This window comes from Solanum tuberosum, unplaced genomic scaffold (assembly GCF_000226075.1).
Source record: "Solanum tuberosum cultivar DM 1-3 516 R44 unplaced genomic scaffold, SolTub_3.0 scf00134, whole genome shotgun sequence".
In the NCBI taxonomy this organism is placed as follows: domain Eukaryota; kingdom Viridiplantae; phylum Streptophyta; class Magnoliopsida; order Solanales; family Solanaceae; genus Solanum; species Solanum tuberosum.
Window position 1 is genome coordinate 892,323 of NW_006239062.1, and position 17,258 is coordinate 909,580.

The window sequence follows — 17,258 nt, forward strand, 5'->3', positions numbered from 1 at the left end:
AAACATTTCACTTTTATAAATATAGAAGAATATGAATTATTAGTTCCCGGAAGTAGGTTATTTTTTTTAAAAAATAATTATTACAATGACAAAAGATAAAATTTAATTTAAAATTCATTTTTTAACCAATATATTTTTACCACTAATAAGCAAAAACAATATAATAAATAGCACCCAATATCCTAACTACCTACTAGAATACCATTATCATCTCTACTTCTAGAAATGGGTGTTAAGAAAATTAAAAGATAAACTCAAAATTTTATTGAAAAAGCAAAAGAAAAGGAAATTGTAATTGCTTATTACACTTAAAATTAAGATATGACAAATGGTAATTAAGTGGAGGTTCAATATAAAATTAAAATTATACCTTTTTTATTAGATACGTAAGTAATGCTCTTTCTACAAATAATTGAGTGAGCATTTTATCTTTGTGTTTAATGGTGTATTGTTTTTAGATTGGAATCTGTTGTTGTAGTTTTACTTGATAATCTTAGTCAAGAATTAATGAATAGTTTACAAAATCATTTATTGAGAAAATTATATGAATTCATCAACACAATTTAAATCTTATTGCATAATCTTACGACATTTTTAAATATAAAAATGATTTTCCTTTCCATCCTTTTTATGAAAGTTCATGAAATACAAATTAATATGAATAAACATAAATAATATTTTTCCCCTAAATGTCCCGCGCATCACACGGGAACTACACTAGTAAAATTTAAAGAATGAACTATAAATATAAAAATCATTATATATACCTGAGCGCTTGTTTATCATTGCATGTTAAGAATGTGAATGTCTATTTTTAGGGTGCTATTTATAACGTTTTAAAATAGTTTAAGGAGGTAATAAGATTCCCATAAAATATAAGTGTATAGTTGAAAATTAGATAATAGATTTGGGGTCATTTGACTATTTTTTCAATATCTTTTTTTAAAAAACAACACTATTTACTATTTAGAAAAATATTTCATAAAATGGATAATGATTTAGTCACTTAGTCAAACAAGGTCTTATGAGAGTGAATCTGAATGATAAATATTGTATAAACGAATTAGACCTAAAACTAGTGAACTTTAATTAAATTAGAGTAAATAAAAGAGGATAATTTGTGCATTTCGCCATATAAAGAGGACCAGATTCATAAAAAGCCACGCGGTGGTCTCCTCCGTCAATGGCGAAGCTGAAGACGGATTCTCCTCTCTCGCGTCGCATAGTTCTCTCCTTCTTGCGCTTCCTTGATTCTGGTAAGTTCTGCCAATTCTCAACCTATATATTTCTCTTCTCTCTGATGGATCCATACACATTTTTTTCGCAGTCTATAGATTAAATTGTGTACTGATTAAACAGAAATGAGCTTTACAGAGTGTGCTAATCAGAATTCCCACGCATAGTGCTAAGCTAAATCAGCGATGAACAGTTTATTTTATAAAATGAAATCAATTTATCGGCTTACTACACTAAAGACAGAGATGATTAATTATGCTAGTGCACTGCAAAATGTATCCAGCGTGCTGATTAATTATCTCTATCTCTTTTAGGGGATCAGGATTAGAACGGGAAACTAAAACTTCTTACGGTAAGAGTTACTTTAGGGTATACTTTTGTATTAATTGGTACAAGTTGATCTTTTCAGCATATTCAGTTTAGATCTGAAACTCGTCAGTGAAGCATTAGTTTCTCGTATATGGTAATTGGTCGGTTTTGGGCCTGCTTACCATCTCTTATGCCCAGTAGGTTTAAAGGGAGTTGAACATGAGAATTTGAAGTGACACAAGGAAAGCTATTCTTCAAAAAGTATGTTAGGGGTAGGAGTGTTTACTATGGACATGCATGGGTGCAACATTAGGGTTTTGCATATGACAGTTGATGTGGTTCTAGCACCAGTGGTTAGAAGGCATTGTTTTCTTTTGAGAATGAGTAACCTACAAAGGATTGAACAGAACTGCAAATGGGAACTTTTGGCTGCCTATCTTTAGCATTTTGAATGCTGTACGGAGAGTTGTTAGGCTAGTAAATCACATTTTAATTCTCAGTTAATGAGTTAAATTACAATTTTGATTTTATCCCTATGGCGTGGAGTTGGTGTTGTAGGTGATTCCTTTTGTTTTTGATAATCATGGTGTCCAGGACAGCTTGTGCGCACCTTGACTAACTCCACGGGATACCTGGCACCTCACACCAGCAATAAGTACTCTGTCCACCAATGTTAGAACAAATGGGAAGAAATCATCTAGTGTTTTGTCTTTAGTGGGATATGAACCCAAGACCTCATGATGTTCAACCCACTTCATCGACCACTACGCCACACCCTTGAATGATTCTTACAAACAATAGGAACTGCATCCTGGCATCTAGTTGAATCTGAGCATCAAGGATTAAAAAGTGGGGAAAAACAAGATTGTAGGCTAAAAGGATAAGCCAAAAATGAACATGCTACTTACTAAGTGATTTGTAAGAACACACCAAACTTAGAGGGAATCATAAAAAAAGCAAGGATAAGGAGAAACTTAAAGTGAAAAAGAAACTAGTCATGCTTCACAACCATCAGGCTGCCGCCTCTCATCCCGCAGTCTAAATCTGATCAGCCATACCACCATGTTTTCCTCATCCAGCCTTTGGTCATGGCACCCACTTCCCCTGACCTTTATCTTTTAGCATTTACAACCATCATACCTATCTCCAACCCTACCGCTACATCCTCTGCACTTCCCTGCCTTGTTTAAGCCTCCTTTTACTAATTACATTGATCCATCCTGATCAAAGTAGCATTGATCCATCATCCAAGTTTGAGACCTTAGCTAAATAAATAAACGTTGAATATTGTAAATTTGGAATGTGATCCTAAAAGAAAATATCCATCAGTATACATATTCAACCTGCCCTCTTTCGCACCAGTTCACATCCTCATATTCTTTCCTCTTCTATAATCCCTTCACAAACCAACAAACCATCTCGTCACTTCCCAATGACATCTCCAAAATCCCACAACATGCTTCAAAATAGTTGTCGTTTTGGGCTGGAAAGAATAGATGGTGGAGGTCAAACGAAAGAATTCTTGGAAATGTGGAGTAGTGGGGGAAAGCAATAGGTCTTTTTCCATAAAATGGCCCTAACACAATCACTGGAGGCTTGAGTGATGGCCGTAATTTGGTTGCTAATGAATGTAGGAACCAGTTTATCACCAAACCAATCTTATGCTATAGGGTGGAGACTGGAGTCAAGAAAATTGGAATATTTAGAACAAAGTAACAAGTAACAACTTAGCTCAAACATCTGGGACCATTTATGTGATTTAAAAGATGTTTCTGTTAGTCCAGCTTGTGTAACGTAAAGTTGGACATTTTATTTCCTTCTTTTTGATGTAGTAGTATCTGTTGCTAATTCTTCTTTTCCAATGAAATCCTCGTGATTTTGACAAGTATTTATTGTGAAGAGATTAATGAAAAGGGACGAGAGGTAGCTCAAGTGGAAAGCACCTTGTGCCTCCAAGTTTGAGGTTGGGGGTTCGATTCACCAAGCTGCTCTGTTTGACTTGTATGTGGCCCTGTTTTGAACATTCAGACAGTTCTGCCGGATCAATTTCTCTTATTATTATGAAAGATAACCAGATTACTCTATACATAAAAAAATGTTTTGGAAAGAATAAATGAAGTCAGGATGTAAGAGTGAGAGATCATACAACTTAGTTTTAGCCTTTTAGGAACAAGAGACCAGTTTTGGCTTTGAACTCTTATGCCAGACCAAGTTATTTGCTCTAATAGGTGAGGGTTCCATACAGAAGTACTAGATGAGCACTAACGTGTCCCCTTAAGGATTCCAAATACATTTATTGAAGCAAAACTCAGTTGGCAGGTTAGATTAGACTGCTTGACTGGGCAGCAGAATTGGGAAATACTAGATCTAGTTGGGATTTGGGAACCTCAATGCCTTAATAAAGCATTTAAATATTACATTATTTGGCGCATGTTGCTTTCTCGTTTCTCTTAATCATGTTTGTTGTTCTGGTGTTTGTTCTGTCAGTTTGGAAGTCTCCTCAAGTCTTAGTATATCAATTTTGCATTTACTGACAATGTTTCTCTTGTTTCATAGTGGAACCTGCTGCAGGAGTTGATGATGAAGGACTTGAGGTTGCTAAGCAATGCCTATCAGAGGCTTTTAAGATTGATCCTTCATCTCATGCCTCAAGTTCAGATTCATTAGTGGACATATTCAGTTCAGGGGAAGCAGTTGACCAAAGCCAAATAAATGTAGATCTTAGGCATGATGTATCTTCGTCAAATGCTCCTTGTACATCTTCAGGGCAGAAGGTTGTAGATGCTATAGATGCAGATGGATCACATTTGCTGGTTCCTCCTCTCATTCCTACCCCCTTCTTTTTGATGTTTTATTTCCTTAATTTCATCTGTTAATCTTCTCAGCTTGATTCTTTTGGATAGTTTCCCCTTATTTCATGTATTTTAGGTCCAGTTTCTATTCCTTATATCAGCATGTTTGCTTTCTCTTTTCTATATGGGGGCCTATCAGCTATAAACCTGTGAGGTTAAATCTATTGTGTTGTCTACATCTACATTTTCTCTTATTTTCATTACTGTTAACACAATAATAGTTTTCCTTCATGGTTGGGAAAAATTGAGATATTTGGGGCATGACCATGATCGTTAAGTCACATTCCAGGGCATCTAATAAGTAGTAAAGTTTGCTATGCACCTTTACGTCTAATAATAGTCGTATCAGTAAATCTCTCTGTTGAAATAAAGAGGTCCACAAGATTGTCCTCTGTGGATATCGTGTTCGGGGTGTCTCAACTCTTATACTTGTGCTTGACCATGGTACTTAAGCATCAAAATACAGCCTAAAAAATAGGCACTTTATAAATTTATCATTACATTGCTGTCATATGTTTGAACAATGATGTAAAGTAGTTCTATTGGTTAGAAACTCTGTGCTTGATGCCAGAGAATTTTATGGATAAATTCAAATTCTGGATGAAAAGTCACTGGGTATGTTGTTGTTGATGAAAGTTCACGCGAAATTTTGTCCCTAGTCAATCTTTGCTCGAAATAGTTTTCTTTTTAAGGATGGGTTTGGTACAATCTAGCATGGAAATGATTGTCAAATGCTTACATCTGGAGTACTGTGTGCTTGATAGTACAGCCACGAAAGAGGACTTACCGTAACAATATCTGTTGCCATAGTCATTTTTTGTAATTTATTTAGGTCAAACATTAGCTACCGTTAATCTCCTTTTTGTCCTACCAATTTAATTGAACTATTGGTATGTGGTTGCTTTTTACTTTCGACATTTTTTGTGCAGCATTTAACTCTTTAACACATTCTATTTCTTTTATCAGGCCGAAGATAGGACAAAAGAAGCTCACACTTTTGGTAAGGCTAAACTCCAAATTTATGTTGCTCGGACTCTTCAAAAATGTCAATGTGTGCGTGTCGGATTCTCCAAAAGTAGTGAATTTTTGGAGAATCCGACATGGGTGCAGCATCAAGTGAAGAGTCTGTGCAACTTAGCTCCAAATTATAGGTTTCTCATTGAAGGGCTCTGTATATTGTCCTCAGATTCTTATTTTGACTAGTATACCACAATTAACCATCTTACTTTAAATATTTCTTGTTTATATGTTTGTGCTGTCATCTTCATGTCATCGTCAGTGTCAGGGGCGGATCCACGTATATGGTATCAGGTGCTCGAGCACCCATTGACCCCGACGGAAATTTTGGATATGTATATAGAAAATATTGAAAATTTCATATAATGTATTCGTGAGCACCCATTAACAAAAACGGTTGATGGGTGCTTTGGTTCTCAAGCTGAAGTTAAAGTTTGCGTTGATACCCGTGAGTGTGAGGGTTCAAATCCTAGTAACAACCAAAGTTTCTTTTTTTAATTGAAAAAAAGGGCAAACTGAAATTTTTTTCTTACATTTTTACTCTTCTTTTTATACCTTTTTCACTGCTATTTGCTTACTCTTTTTTTCCAATTTATTATTTTTCCACTTCTCTATTTTTAGTATTTCATTTACTAACTAAACTATAAAAATACTAGTAAGCTTTTAGAAGGAAATCCTTCTTGGCAAGCAACTCTATGTTAAAGGAAGTGAGCACCCATGACCTTCAAATCCTAGATTCACCACTGGACTCAGTGTCATTAAATGCTCGCTTGAAGCACACTTAAACTCTGAAGTTTTGTGCGGCCCAATTTAGATGCTCCACCTTGCTTAGATGGCTGTTTTGTGCAAGCACCAAGCCACTTAGACCTACACCTCATCACCACGGGTCTGTCTTTAAGAGGGCAACACTTGGCAATTAATATAGTTGTCAAAGCAATAGAGTTTTTGTTAACAAAACGTTGTTAATGAACTTGTTAGTGATCAGGAACAAGAAACTAGAGAACTTATTTAAAGAACTACTAACTATTTTTTTTTTAAATGTACATGTTTGCATCCAATTCTTAAGTTTAAATTGGTTCGTGTACTTTTTGCATCTATATTTTGCCTAGTTTCAATTTTTTAATTTGTCTATACCAAACGATTATTTGTTGTGTTTATAGTAACACTCTTTTCTAAACTTTTTGCCAATAAAAACTGTAGTCATTTCTATTGGCAATGAGTTTATTACTCTTCCGGTCTCAATTTATGTGACGATGTCTGACTGGATTTTTTTTAAGAAGGAAAGAACGACATTTTGAAAATTGTGGCCTCAATACGTCATAGACATTTGTGTTGCTATATATTATCTCATCTCATTAAGAGTAAAATGGAAAGTTTAAAATTAAATATTTCTAAATATTATATTTTCTTTTGGACAAACTAATAAGATCAGTGTGCCATATAAAATGGGACATAGGAAGTAATACCTTAAATCTAGTTGCCTCTTTTATTTTTCACATAGTTTCATAGTAATTCAGTATATTATTGTGAACCATGAAAATAAGGTCAAGGATAAATTTCCCATTTATTGAAGGTGTTTGGGAAAGACAAAAAGTGTTTTTAAGCACTTTCTTTTAGGCTTAAAGTGTCTAAAAATAAGCTAAAAGCCAAAAGTTGGCTACCCCCAACTTATGGCTTTTAGCTTATAAGCTACTCAAAAAAAGCTAATCCAAACACCCCCTAACGTGTTTCTGTCCCCATGTTGTAGCCAGGTTGCCCTGGATCTTTGTCTCCTGGCAATCTCTTCCTTGCTAAGCGCTGGCTATATCTTCGAACTCCATAGTAAGAGCCATTCTAGAAGCTGTCTCTTATTCCTGTAGAGCTCTATGTTCCTGTATCTCCTCCAGTTTAGCAAGCTGGGAAAGAACCATTTGTTTCTGAATACGTAGATTTCCCTGACTTGTCTTACTCCACTCCTTCAATTTAGCTTTCAGAGCTTTCAGTTTCGCCACCAAAATATAATCAGGGCTACCACTGAAATTGAAAGAGCCCAACCCTCTCATTGAACCCTTCTGTATGCAGCCACCTGTTTTCAAACTTGAAGTAGGAGCTGGTTGTCTCCCAATCCCCACATTGAATCATTAGTGGAGAGTGGTCAGAAGTCATCCTTTGTAAAATAGACTGTCTGATGTTCCTGAAACTGGCATCCCATTCTTCTGATACAAGGAATTTGTCCAACCAAGCAGTAATATTTTGTCTATCTCCTTTTTTCCAAGTAATCTTTTCCCCTAACAACTCCAGGCCCACTAATTCCATGTCTTCAATAAAATCAGAGAAGTTGGTTCAGATAGATGTCTGGTTAGCTATGTTTGGAGAATCCCTGATTTTCGATATAGACAATTTTTTTAGTAATGAAATGAAATAGGTAGACTAAAGCGGAATATGTATAGTAGATTCGTATAGAGTATTCTCTGCTTGTTGGGATTGAGGTTTAGTTTATTGATTATTAGATGTAACAAAATCATTCTTCTAGGCTACACATGTCTAGCTATTTTCCAACCTCTCTTTTGAATGTGGAAGTGGGGCCTTTAGTTCAAATGGCATACATGTAGGTTTCTGACATGGTTGCAAAGAACAGCAAGTGCGTGTCACTTGCTCTTCCTGTAGTCTTTTGTTCTGTTACTGTTACTTTTTTAGATGCATTTTCTTGTGCCATTTTCTTTGTTGAACCAAATACGTCATCCATATATTTTAAACCTTGTTTTGCCTTCTATATTTTTTTCTCTCACAACATATGTTTGTGGCAGTGGCTGGTAGAACTGCCTATTTCCTGTTTGCCCTAGTCTCTTTCTTTATGCTAATCAACTCTTGTTGTTTATCATACTTTGCAGGTATATCCAAAGATGAGCTCTTTGGGCAGTTTTTTGATGCTCTTGAAAAAACTCACTATTTCAGAAGCTTGCCAGATGGAAACGACGATCAGGCTCAGTTGGATAAAGCATCGAGGATATTCCATACTGCTTTGGAGGTATATACTGACACATAAGTTATTTTCTTCACGGTTCTACAACTGTGATGCATGAGTATTCTGTACTCGTTGGAATTGGTTAAGGAAGCACATCATTTCATCTCACACCTGTTTTTTTTTCCCTTTTTCTGTTCTCAACCTTGTGGTGTAATCTGTGAACAATACTTCATAAATGGTATATTTTATTCAAGAAGTGACATCAAAGTATTTTCTGTTCACCGTGTGATGCAAAATGCTTCCTAGATATGAAGGGCTCATACTTCCTTTGTTTGACACCATTATGACCGATGTTAAAATTTCCCTGTGATGATGTAAGAAAGAAAACAAAAAGGCTTGATCAGAAAAAAAAGACCGATGTTAAAAGGGGGAATTCATTGTTGTTAAAGACTCGCATGAGAGCGCTTATGCCCTAGAGAATACAAGTTGTGATTTGCTTCGCTTAGACGATGCATCAATTCATGTAACCTGGGCCTCATCTCCACACTAAGTATTTCACTTAAATATAGCTTTTAATTCTTTATCCAAGAAAGTAAATTTTGTGAAGTAGCTATACATAAATACCCTCAAAGTAGTCGTCTTTTTTTTTTGTACAACCTTAAACAATGTTGGGTACCCCTCTGAACTCATATAAACTGGTACTAAGAGCCCCTTTTTACGCCTACATGCCATGGACTGTGTTGCACTTCCCAGCAGCACATGAGAAGAGCATTTCAAGTAAAAAATCATGTATTTTTCTATTGTTAAGAAGTCCCACATCGGTAGAGGGATGGGAAATTGGTCTCCTTATATGAACTTGGACAAACCTCCCCTCATGAGCTAGCTTTTGAGGTTGAGTTAGGCCTAGGATAGTTTCCCATTTGAATCGGTCTGGATATCTAATGTACTGAGGAAGGTGTGCTTCTTCACATGGTTGGCGACTAGAGGGGTTGCTGATGGCGGAGAATCTTAGGAAGAGAAAGGTTGTTTGTATAAGGTGGTGTTTCTTGTGTAAGGAGGCAAGTGAGGATGTGGATCATGTTTTGTTACATTGCAGAATTGCCACGATGTGATGGTGGGATATCTTTAGTTGGTTTTGGTGTTTCTTGGGATATGCCGAAATCCGCGAAGGAGTTAATGTTCAGTTGAAGAGTTGAGCTAGGAGAAGAAGGCACAAGACTTGGAATGTTACTCCTCTTGGTCTTTTATTGGATCATTTGGAAAGAGAGAAATAAGAGAGCTATTGAGGGGGTGGCAATGAACTTTGCCTAATTGAGGAGTAGTCATCGATCCCTTATATTCTTTTGGTGCACTCATATAGTTCATGTTTGTATAGAGGACTAGGTCTCTTTTGGAGAGAATCATATTTTGTAGATCTCTCTTTTTTTGGTATACCTCCTGTATAAGGCCATATGGCTTTGTTATTATTAGTGAATCTTTACGGGGAGAAGAAGAAAACAAAGAAAAGGGAAAGGAAAATGAATTGAAAAAAATAATAATTTACGTGGTAAAACATGATTGTTGTGTGACAAGAGCTTTTTATAAAAGGAATTAACAGAGAACACTATGCTATTCCCCAAACCAACCTCAAAGCATAGAGGTTATCTATTGGCATACATTGCTTATGAAGCAAAACTAGCTATCTTTGAAACTCGGTTACCTCCCAAACATGGAAATCCCTCCTGAATCACCTTGTATCCCCTAAATTTGCTGAACTGTCAGCTCCTTTTGACATGATACCCTATAAATGCTAGGGAATTCAGTTTTCAAGAAGTTATGCCCACACCACTTGTGTCCCCTAAAGCTAACCCTTCTCCCATCGCCTATCCTAAATGATATATTGCCACTAAATTCTACCCATCCTTTCATCATATTCCTCCACAATCCGCTACCACAAAGCATACTGACATCTTTAGTTCTCCACCCCCTTCCTATATGTACTATCACCCCTCTCCAAAATGTAGATTAAACCAGGATACATAAGCCGTGCCAGCATGTGTCAAATATATGTTACTCCCTTTGTCCTAATTTATGTGGCACAAATGGAATTTGGACAGTTAACTAAATTCTTCAATGCTTTTAAAAATATTTTAAGTTAATTATTGTGATTTATAATACTCTTTATGTAACTAAATTAGTTTGTTATATATATGTTGCTCTCTCTGTCCCAATATATGTGACATTGATAAATTTTCGCAAGTCAATCAAATTTTTTATATGGTCTTTTTACCTATTTTAAGTTGTTAATTGTTGTGATTTATAATACTTTTTACGTAATTTTCAAATATATAGCAAACTAAAAAGAAAAGACACATAAATTAAAACGGAGAAAGTACTGAATTTCCAAAAATACCATCGGTTAGAAGCATGCATGTCGACGAATAGCTGTGTGCTTCTAGCCACTTCTATATAGTAGTAATCTAGTAGAATAGTGAAGGGAGAAGACATTCTAATAACCACCTTGGTCTCTCCACAAAATTCTCCCACTTTTTAGCTTATTTGCCCGATTGTTCTCTCTTTCAACAAACCATATTTCAGTTGATTAGTTTAGTTTTTTTAATCTATTTCTTATAAATAGGCGCAGGCACTGAGCCTGTTACAGCTGCTTGTGTACATCCATTGGCTAGTGTTGCTTGTCATGATTCATTATAATTATTGCAGTTATTGTTCCTCTGATATTTTCCTACCGCCTTTATTTTTACGGTTTTAGGAGATGCAAAAATCTGGATGTGCAATGTTCAACCGAAACAACCTTGCTGAGATCTTAAAATCGCAAGGTATATTGTAACTACATTTTTTCTCCTCAAAAAGTAAAGATATTTTATTGATGAAACAGCAAAGTGGTGAGATTTCCAGTATTGTAAACTATATCTCGATTAACTATATAATGAGTTAATAAATGTAAGAGAGTATCAAATAATTTTTGCATTTGCAGCAAAATAGATAAATATTATAAAGATGTATGACTTCTAGAATCGTAACCATAGAAGCATAGAATTACAGCCCTAACTCATTCTTCCCATCAGAACGTTGTCTATTTCTTTCTCTTCGTACATGCAAGAAGGCACTGTATTCCAGATTGTTTGCATTGTCTTATTTTCTATCCTTCGTAACATTCTATTGCTTGTTCACAATGTTTGGCATCATCCATGGTACACCAAATAGATTTAGAAATAAACTCCAGCTTTGCCAGCAAACAGGGAAATCCAACAGTAGTTTTTTGCCATTTCGACTATTTCTTCACACTAGTAATAACTCCTAAGTTCTCATTGTTAAACAGGTTTCTTTTGCTGCAATGTAATAAGTGTTTAACAGGGTTTAAGATTGCATTCCAGGGAAATATTCTTCTTTCATTAGCAGAGCCATCAGTACCTTGTAGCAAGATTTCACCTAAAATGTACCGTCCTTCCTTGCTCTCCAAGTGGAAGAATCAGTTTCATTCCATAACTTGTTAGCTTCTTCTAGCTAACCAAAGAACTAGGATATGATTTCCATTTGCCAGTCTTGGAATGCCTCCTGAACCTCATGTTCTTTTCATTTCCAATTATACAATCTTCAATTTAGGCCTCCTTGTCTAGTGCTAAACTGATACCTGGCGAAAGGTTTGTCTTAGTATATTCTGCTGCAGCGGGCAATCTTCCTAAACTTGATTTTCCCTCCATATTCAACTTTCAGCTTGACAAGATAGTTGAAATGTCCATAGTCCCCTCCCCTTACGTTCAAACTTCAAAATGGACACTTGGCTATATGAATCGTCAATATTTCACACAAGGTGATGGTCTTAGGCGGTCTATGAAGTTGGAATAAAGACCACAAGAGAGAAAATATAAGAGAAATTAGGTGATCTCTTCTTATCTGCTTAAGCTGGGGTGGATGGTGCTACCCCATATCTGTACTGGTCATGAAGGTAAAGAGTGGAATAGTTGATGTGCGTGCAAGTTGGTCAGAGTACCACTGTTATCAAAATATCGAACTTCAATATTCATTTTGCCTATTTGGACCCATTTCATTCCAAGACGTGCCTAGTTTCCAGTATATTTAAGAAAAACAAACTAGTTGAATCACGATAACACGTGAAATTATTAGTAGTTCATATTTCTACAGGATGAAATGTGCAAATCATGTTGAGTTGAATTCAGGCTAAGCTAATCTTGGTTCACACTTCACACTTCACACTTCACAGTAACTTGAACTTCCCTCGGGCCTTAATTCTGCCATGTTCCATACACTCAGCTGAATCCTAATTTTACGGGACAGAGGATTGAGCCTTGAGCTACCTCAATCATTGGGAAGAGTAATGTTTTCAAGAGGGGTCTTACTTGAATATTCCCAAAAATTTGTGCTTGAGGTTGACATCTTCTCGTGGAGAGGTTTAGTTTCCTTTCAACGGTATAGTTCATTTTTTTTCAAAAAGATTTTACTCAAAGTTCTCTTTTCTTTTGGTGATTTTGTAATAGGTAATAAAGCGATGCAGTCAAAACTTTACCCTGATGCTATTGAGCTGTATTCTTTTGCAATTGCACTTTGTGAAGATAATGCAGTTTACTATTGCAACAGGTGCGTCATTATCACATTGATGGAAGAAATTCATTATCGTTTTTGCATGCAAAAATATTACTTCTCCGTTCCAATTTATGTGATACCCTCTCTTTTTAGTCAGTCCAAAAAAGTGACACCTTTCTATATTTAGAACATATCTGGTGATTTTTGTTTGGGCCGGTCTTTTAGTTCTGCATTTTTGCGTTGCCTGTTGGGCCTTTTTTGTTTATTTATTTTAAAGACATTGTTTTGTTGCTTATTTGATATATAAAATTGGCCTCCAGGTCATATTTAATTTTTCTTAGAAAAAGTAACAGTTTAACTTTAAACTTTTCATTTTACCCTTAATGAGATGATTTATAGTCACACAAATATCTATGACTTATTTTAGACCACAAGTATCAATAATCTTTCTTTCATTCTTAAACTCCATTGCCCGTCAAAAACCATGGCACGGAAGGAGTATCTGTTTTTTCTATTTTTTCTGAAAATTCTAAAAGCAATTAGATGAATCTTTCTCATTGTGAATATCTCTAAAGGCCTATTTTAAGATGAAGTTTTTGTGATGTATCAGGGCAGCTGCTTTAACCCAGATCCACCAATATGAAGCAGCAGTTCAAGACTGCCAAAAATCTATTGCAATCAACCCCAATTATAGCAAGGCTTATAGTAGATTGGGTTTTGTCTATTATGCTCAAGGGAAGTACCGTGATGCCATAGATAAGGGATTCACAAAAGGTTGGATCAAGAATCTTTTCTCTTTATTAATAATTCAGTTGGTTTGGTTTTAGAATTTTTGAAGGCTTCTTGGTATTTTGGAGTACATTATATCTTTGAATTTATTGAGAATGGTCATCTTTATGCTCCAACATCTTTGGTATGTGGCTACTGGTGTGGTTTCTAGTTCTATATTTTAACTGATGAAATTAACTGTTTCCTCATTTTCTATATTTTGTTTCAGTTAGTTTCATCAGTTCTCCATGGGATTTTATTTGAAGTTCTTCCCATGATACATAGTAACTATGCTGACATATTATTTAAGATGAAGCCGTAGATTTGAAGAATGATTTCACAAACCTCAGCTAACGCCTAACATTACTGCAAATGTCTTAAATCGTGCTTCTTAGGTATTTGAACTGTCTGCCAGATTTCACTTTTTATTAGGTTATATATAAGTCCTGTACTTGATAAGGCAAAGGGAACGTTGGCTAAAATGTCAAAAAGACAGTTGGATCCTCCTACTTCGTTAGTGAAAAGTTTAAGTTCATTTTTCAGTCATTATTATGCTTGTGGGTACCCACTAAAGCATAATAACAAAATCAAATAGAAGCAATTTAAAGAATTGAATGGAAAAGATGAGTGAGAGAAACCACTATCTGCGTTTAATGCTCTTCACCCTCCCTTCATTCTTCCTCCTTGCCTTTTCCTTCATCAAGAGATGGTGAGTGAAGTCTTCCATCCCCAACCAATAAGGACCCGTTTGGTAGACGGTATATAGTAGAATAGTCCATGGATTAAAATTTAGTCAATCTAATACATTGTTTGGTTACTTTATTTAACTTAATGCATGGATTAGTTATACATCATATATGGTCTTATTTTATCCCTAGTAAATGGAGGGATAATTAATCCAAGATTTAACAATCCTTGGATAAGGCCCCTAAATGACTAAACTATCTCCCTATTCATTTTCCAAAATTTCTTCTGTAATTTGATTTCCTTTTTATTCATATTGAAATGGTTATAAATGTTCTTTTTTATTCTCCAAATGCGTTTAGTTTAATTTGATGATTTCACAAATATTTTTTTCTCCATTTTTTTATTCAATGTAGTTTGTCGATTAACCACTTGAATTATTTGTTTTTTTAATAAGCTTTACGTATTGAACAATTTAAGCAGTCTTAAATCTATGTTAAGTTTAAGATATATTTGACCAACAAAAAGTTAGAAATAACCCGTGCCATCAAGGATCTCTGTAATGGTACATCACACCTCAAAATTAATAACAATTTTTTTATATACATGTATTTAACTTAACTAGTTAAATGAAATAGAAAATCCTACAAAAAATAATAATATCCGGCGGTTATCTACTTATTTACCTTGACCCAATTACATGAAATAAACAATCTCATAATAAGACAAGGGTATTATAGGAAAAAAAATTTCAGAGTTTTAAATCAAACACAAGATTAAGTGGGAAGCAATGAACTAAACACTTGATAAAAAATAATCCCTGCATTACTAATCCATGTGTTACGAATCCCTGCGTTATCAATGTTTGTACCAAACGACCCCTAAATGGATTAAAGTAGAATTTCAGTCAGAATCTGCACTGGAAGTGATGGAACCCGCCTTGCACATGCAAACTGGGGGCATCGATTGATATCTATGTCTATGAGGGATAAGTTTGGAGTGAATTTGAATAAAAAAGGACAGCCCGGTACACTAAGCTTCTGCTATGCGGGGGTCCGGGGAAGGGCCAGACCCCAAGGGTCTATTGTAAGCAACCTTACCCTGCATTTCTACAAGAGGCTGTTTCCACAGCTTGAACCTGTGACCTCTTGGTCGCATGAGTACAACTTTGCCACTTACGCCAAGGCTCCCTTCAACTTTCCACAACTGTGAATTATTATGTGTTATATTATGGTGCTTAGTAATGTATCTGTCTATACATCGGTCTTGTGAAGTGTAAAAAGGTTTGCACTTTATCTCTGCAGTGTCAACTATGTTAGGGATTTAGATAATCTGTGCCAGATACAAAGATTTGGATTTTCTTCTCTAGTTAATCCGCTAAAAGAAATCTATTTCTGACATAAAGCCTTGTTTATGAAGCATTGCAGTTGGATCCTAATAATGATTCCGTCAAGGAAAATATACGGGTTAGTTCCTATTATTAATTGTGGTTTTTAAGGTTATTAGCTGGAAAATGGTGTTTGCGGTATTATCCCAAGTATGACTCTCGTATTTAAAACTTGTAGGTGGCAGAACAAAAGTTGAAAGAAGAGCAACAGAGGAGGGGGAATGATCAGGTAACTGACAATTGTGGCATTACAGAAGAACTTTACTAGATTATTAAGTTGATAATTACAAGGTATGCAATTAACAACCAAATCATGTGCTGAGCTCAATAGCCTGTACCTGTAATAATCTGTCTGCAGTAGCACCATCTAATGCTGCATTTTTCGTGTGAGGAATGACAACGAACATGTATTGATGCTCACTTGTAATCTTTCTGTTTAAAAGAAAGAATAGATTCCAATAATTTATTTATTTTTAAAAGTAAAAAAAATGGAGCATGTATCTGTAGTTTAGTCAGCTGACAAAGTGGTAATATAATCAGCTGCACATATCTAAAAATTCAATCCCTTTGCCCATTTATCCATCCTCAATTGTGACTTGTGAGCACCGATCTAATTAACAATAGTAAGCATTAACCAAAAAATCCCATTTTTCTTTCCTTGGGTATTTTGCAGAGCTCAACCTCTTCAAGCCATGGACAAGACTCAAATCACCAGCCTGCTGGGGCACCTAGAAGTCATGCCATGCCTCCACCATTTGGATCAATGTCATTTGATGGAAATGGCTTTCCTGATTTGACGAACATGTTTATGAACATGCCAAGAGATGCATTCCAAGAGCAGCATGGTCCAAACGGGCCAGAAAGAAGCAACAACGCTGATTCAACCAATGAGCCCATTATAAGAATAACCAGGAGTGTCAATCTCGGTTTTGGTGAACAGATGCCTGAGGAATTGACAGGAACCTTAAGGTCTGTTATGGAGATGTTTTCAGGAGCTCAACCTCCTGAGAATCCTCGGGATAACATGAATGGAAGGTCAACACCAAATTGAGGCATTTATGTTAGTGAGCCTCATTTTCGAGTTGATTAACATCTCCGTCCTTTTTACTTGTTGCTTTTTTGGTTAACTGCACTCTTGCATTTGAATTGATTATCTTTCCCTCAACTTGATTTGTACATTAAAGATCTAAAACTCAGGTTTGCAGTGTAATCCTTGGTGCTTTGCTGATGCTTCTGTTTTTGCAATCTCATATAGAGGATTATATTGACAGAAAATATAGTTTTCAAAAAGTTACAGAATGTCATTTTTGTACTGGTTTTAATGGGAAATGGAAGTATGGCCTATGTTTTGCACTACTCAAATACTTCTTTTGAGGAAAAAGGGGTAGTGGTGGGTAAAGGGGCGGACTCCCTCTGTTGTTTGTCTTGCTTTTGTTTTAGTCTGTTTCAAAAAGAATATAGACCACAAGATTATCTTTTTTACTTTCTTAAACTTCGTGTCAAGTTAAAATCAGATAAT

General features: G+C 35.6%; 1 protein-coding gene across 2 annotated transcripts; it reads left to right on the top strand.

The window, feature by feature from the left end:
• Nucleotides 1–1,122: 1,122 nt before the first annotated feature.
• On the top strand, nt 1,123–17,038 carry LOC102604530 (small glutamine-rich tetratricopeptide repeat-containing protein 2). 2 transcript variants are annotated; one of them, XM_006351867.1, is made up of 10 exons: nt 1,123–1,256; nt 4,102–4,358; nt 5,364–5,397; nt 8,285–8,421; nt 11,108–11,174; nt 12,855–12,954; nt 13,511–13,674; nt 15,772–15,818; nt 15,918–15,968; nt 16,413–17,038. In XM_006351867.1, exons 1-10 carry the CDS (start codon nt 1,184–1,186, stop codon nt 16,788–16,790), a joined length of 1,308 nt encoding a protein of 435 aa, XP_006351929.1. In that variant the 5' UTR covers nt 1,123–1,183; the 3' UTR covers nt 16,791–17,038. The 2 variants fall into 2 exon arrangements, with proteins under 2 accessions (XP_006351929.1, XP_015166177.1); XM_015310691.1 differs by having other exon boundaries at nt 1,124–1,256; nt 4,102–4,319.
• Nucleotides 17,039–17,258: the final 220 nt, after the last annotated feature.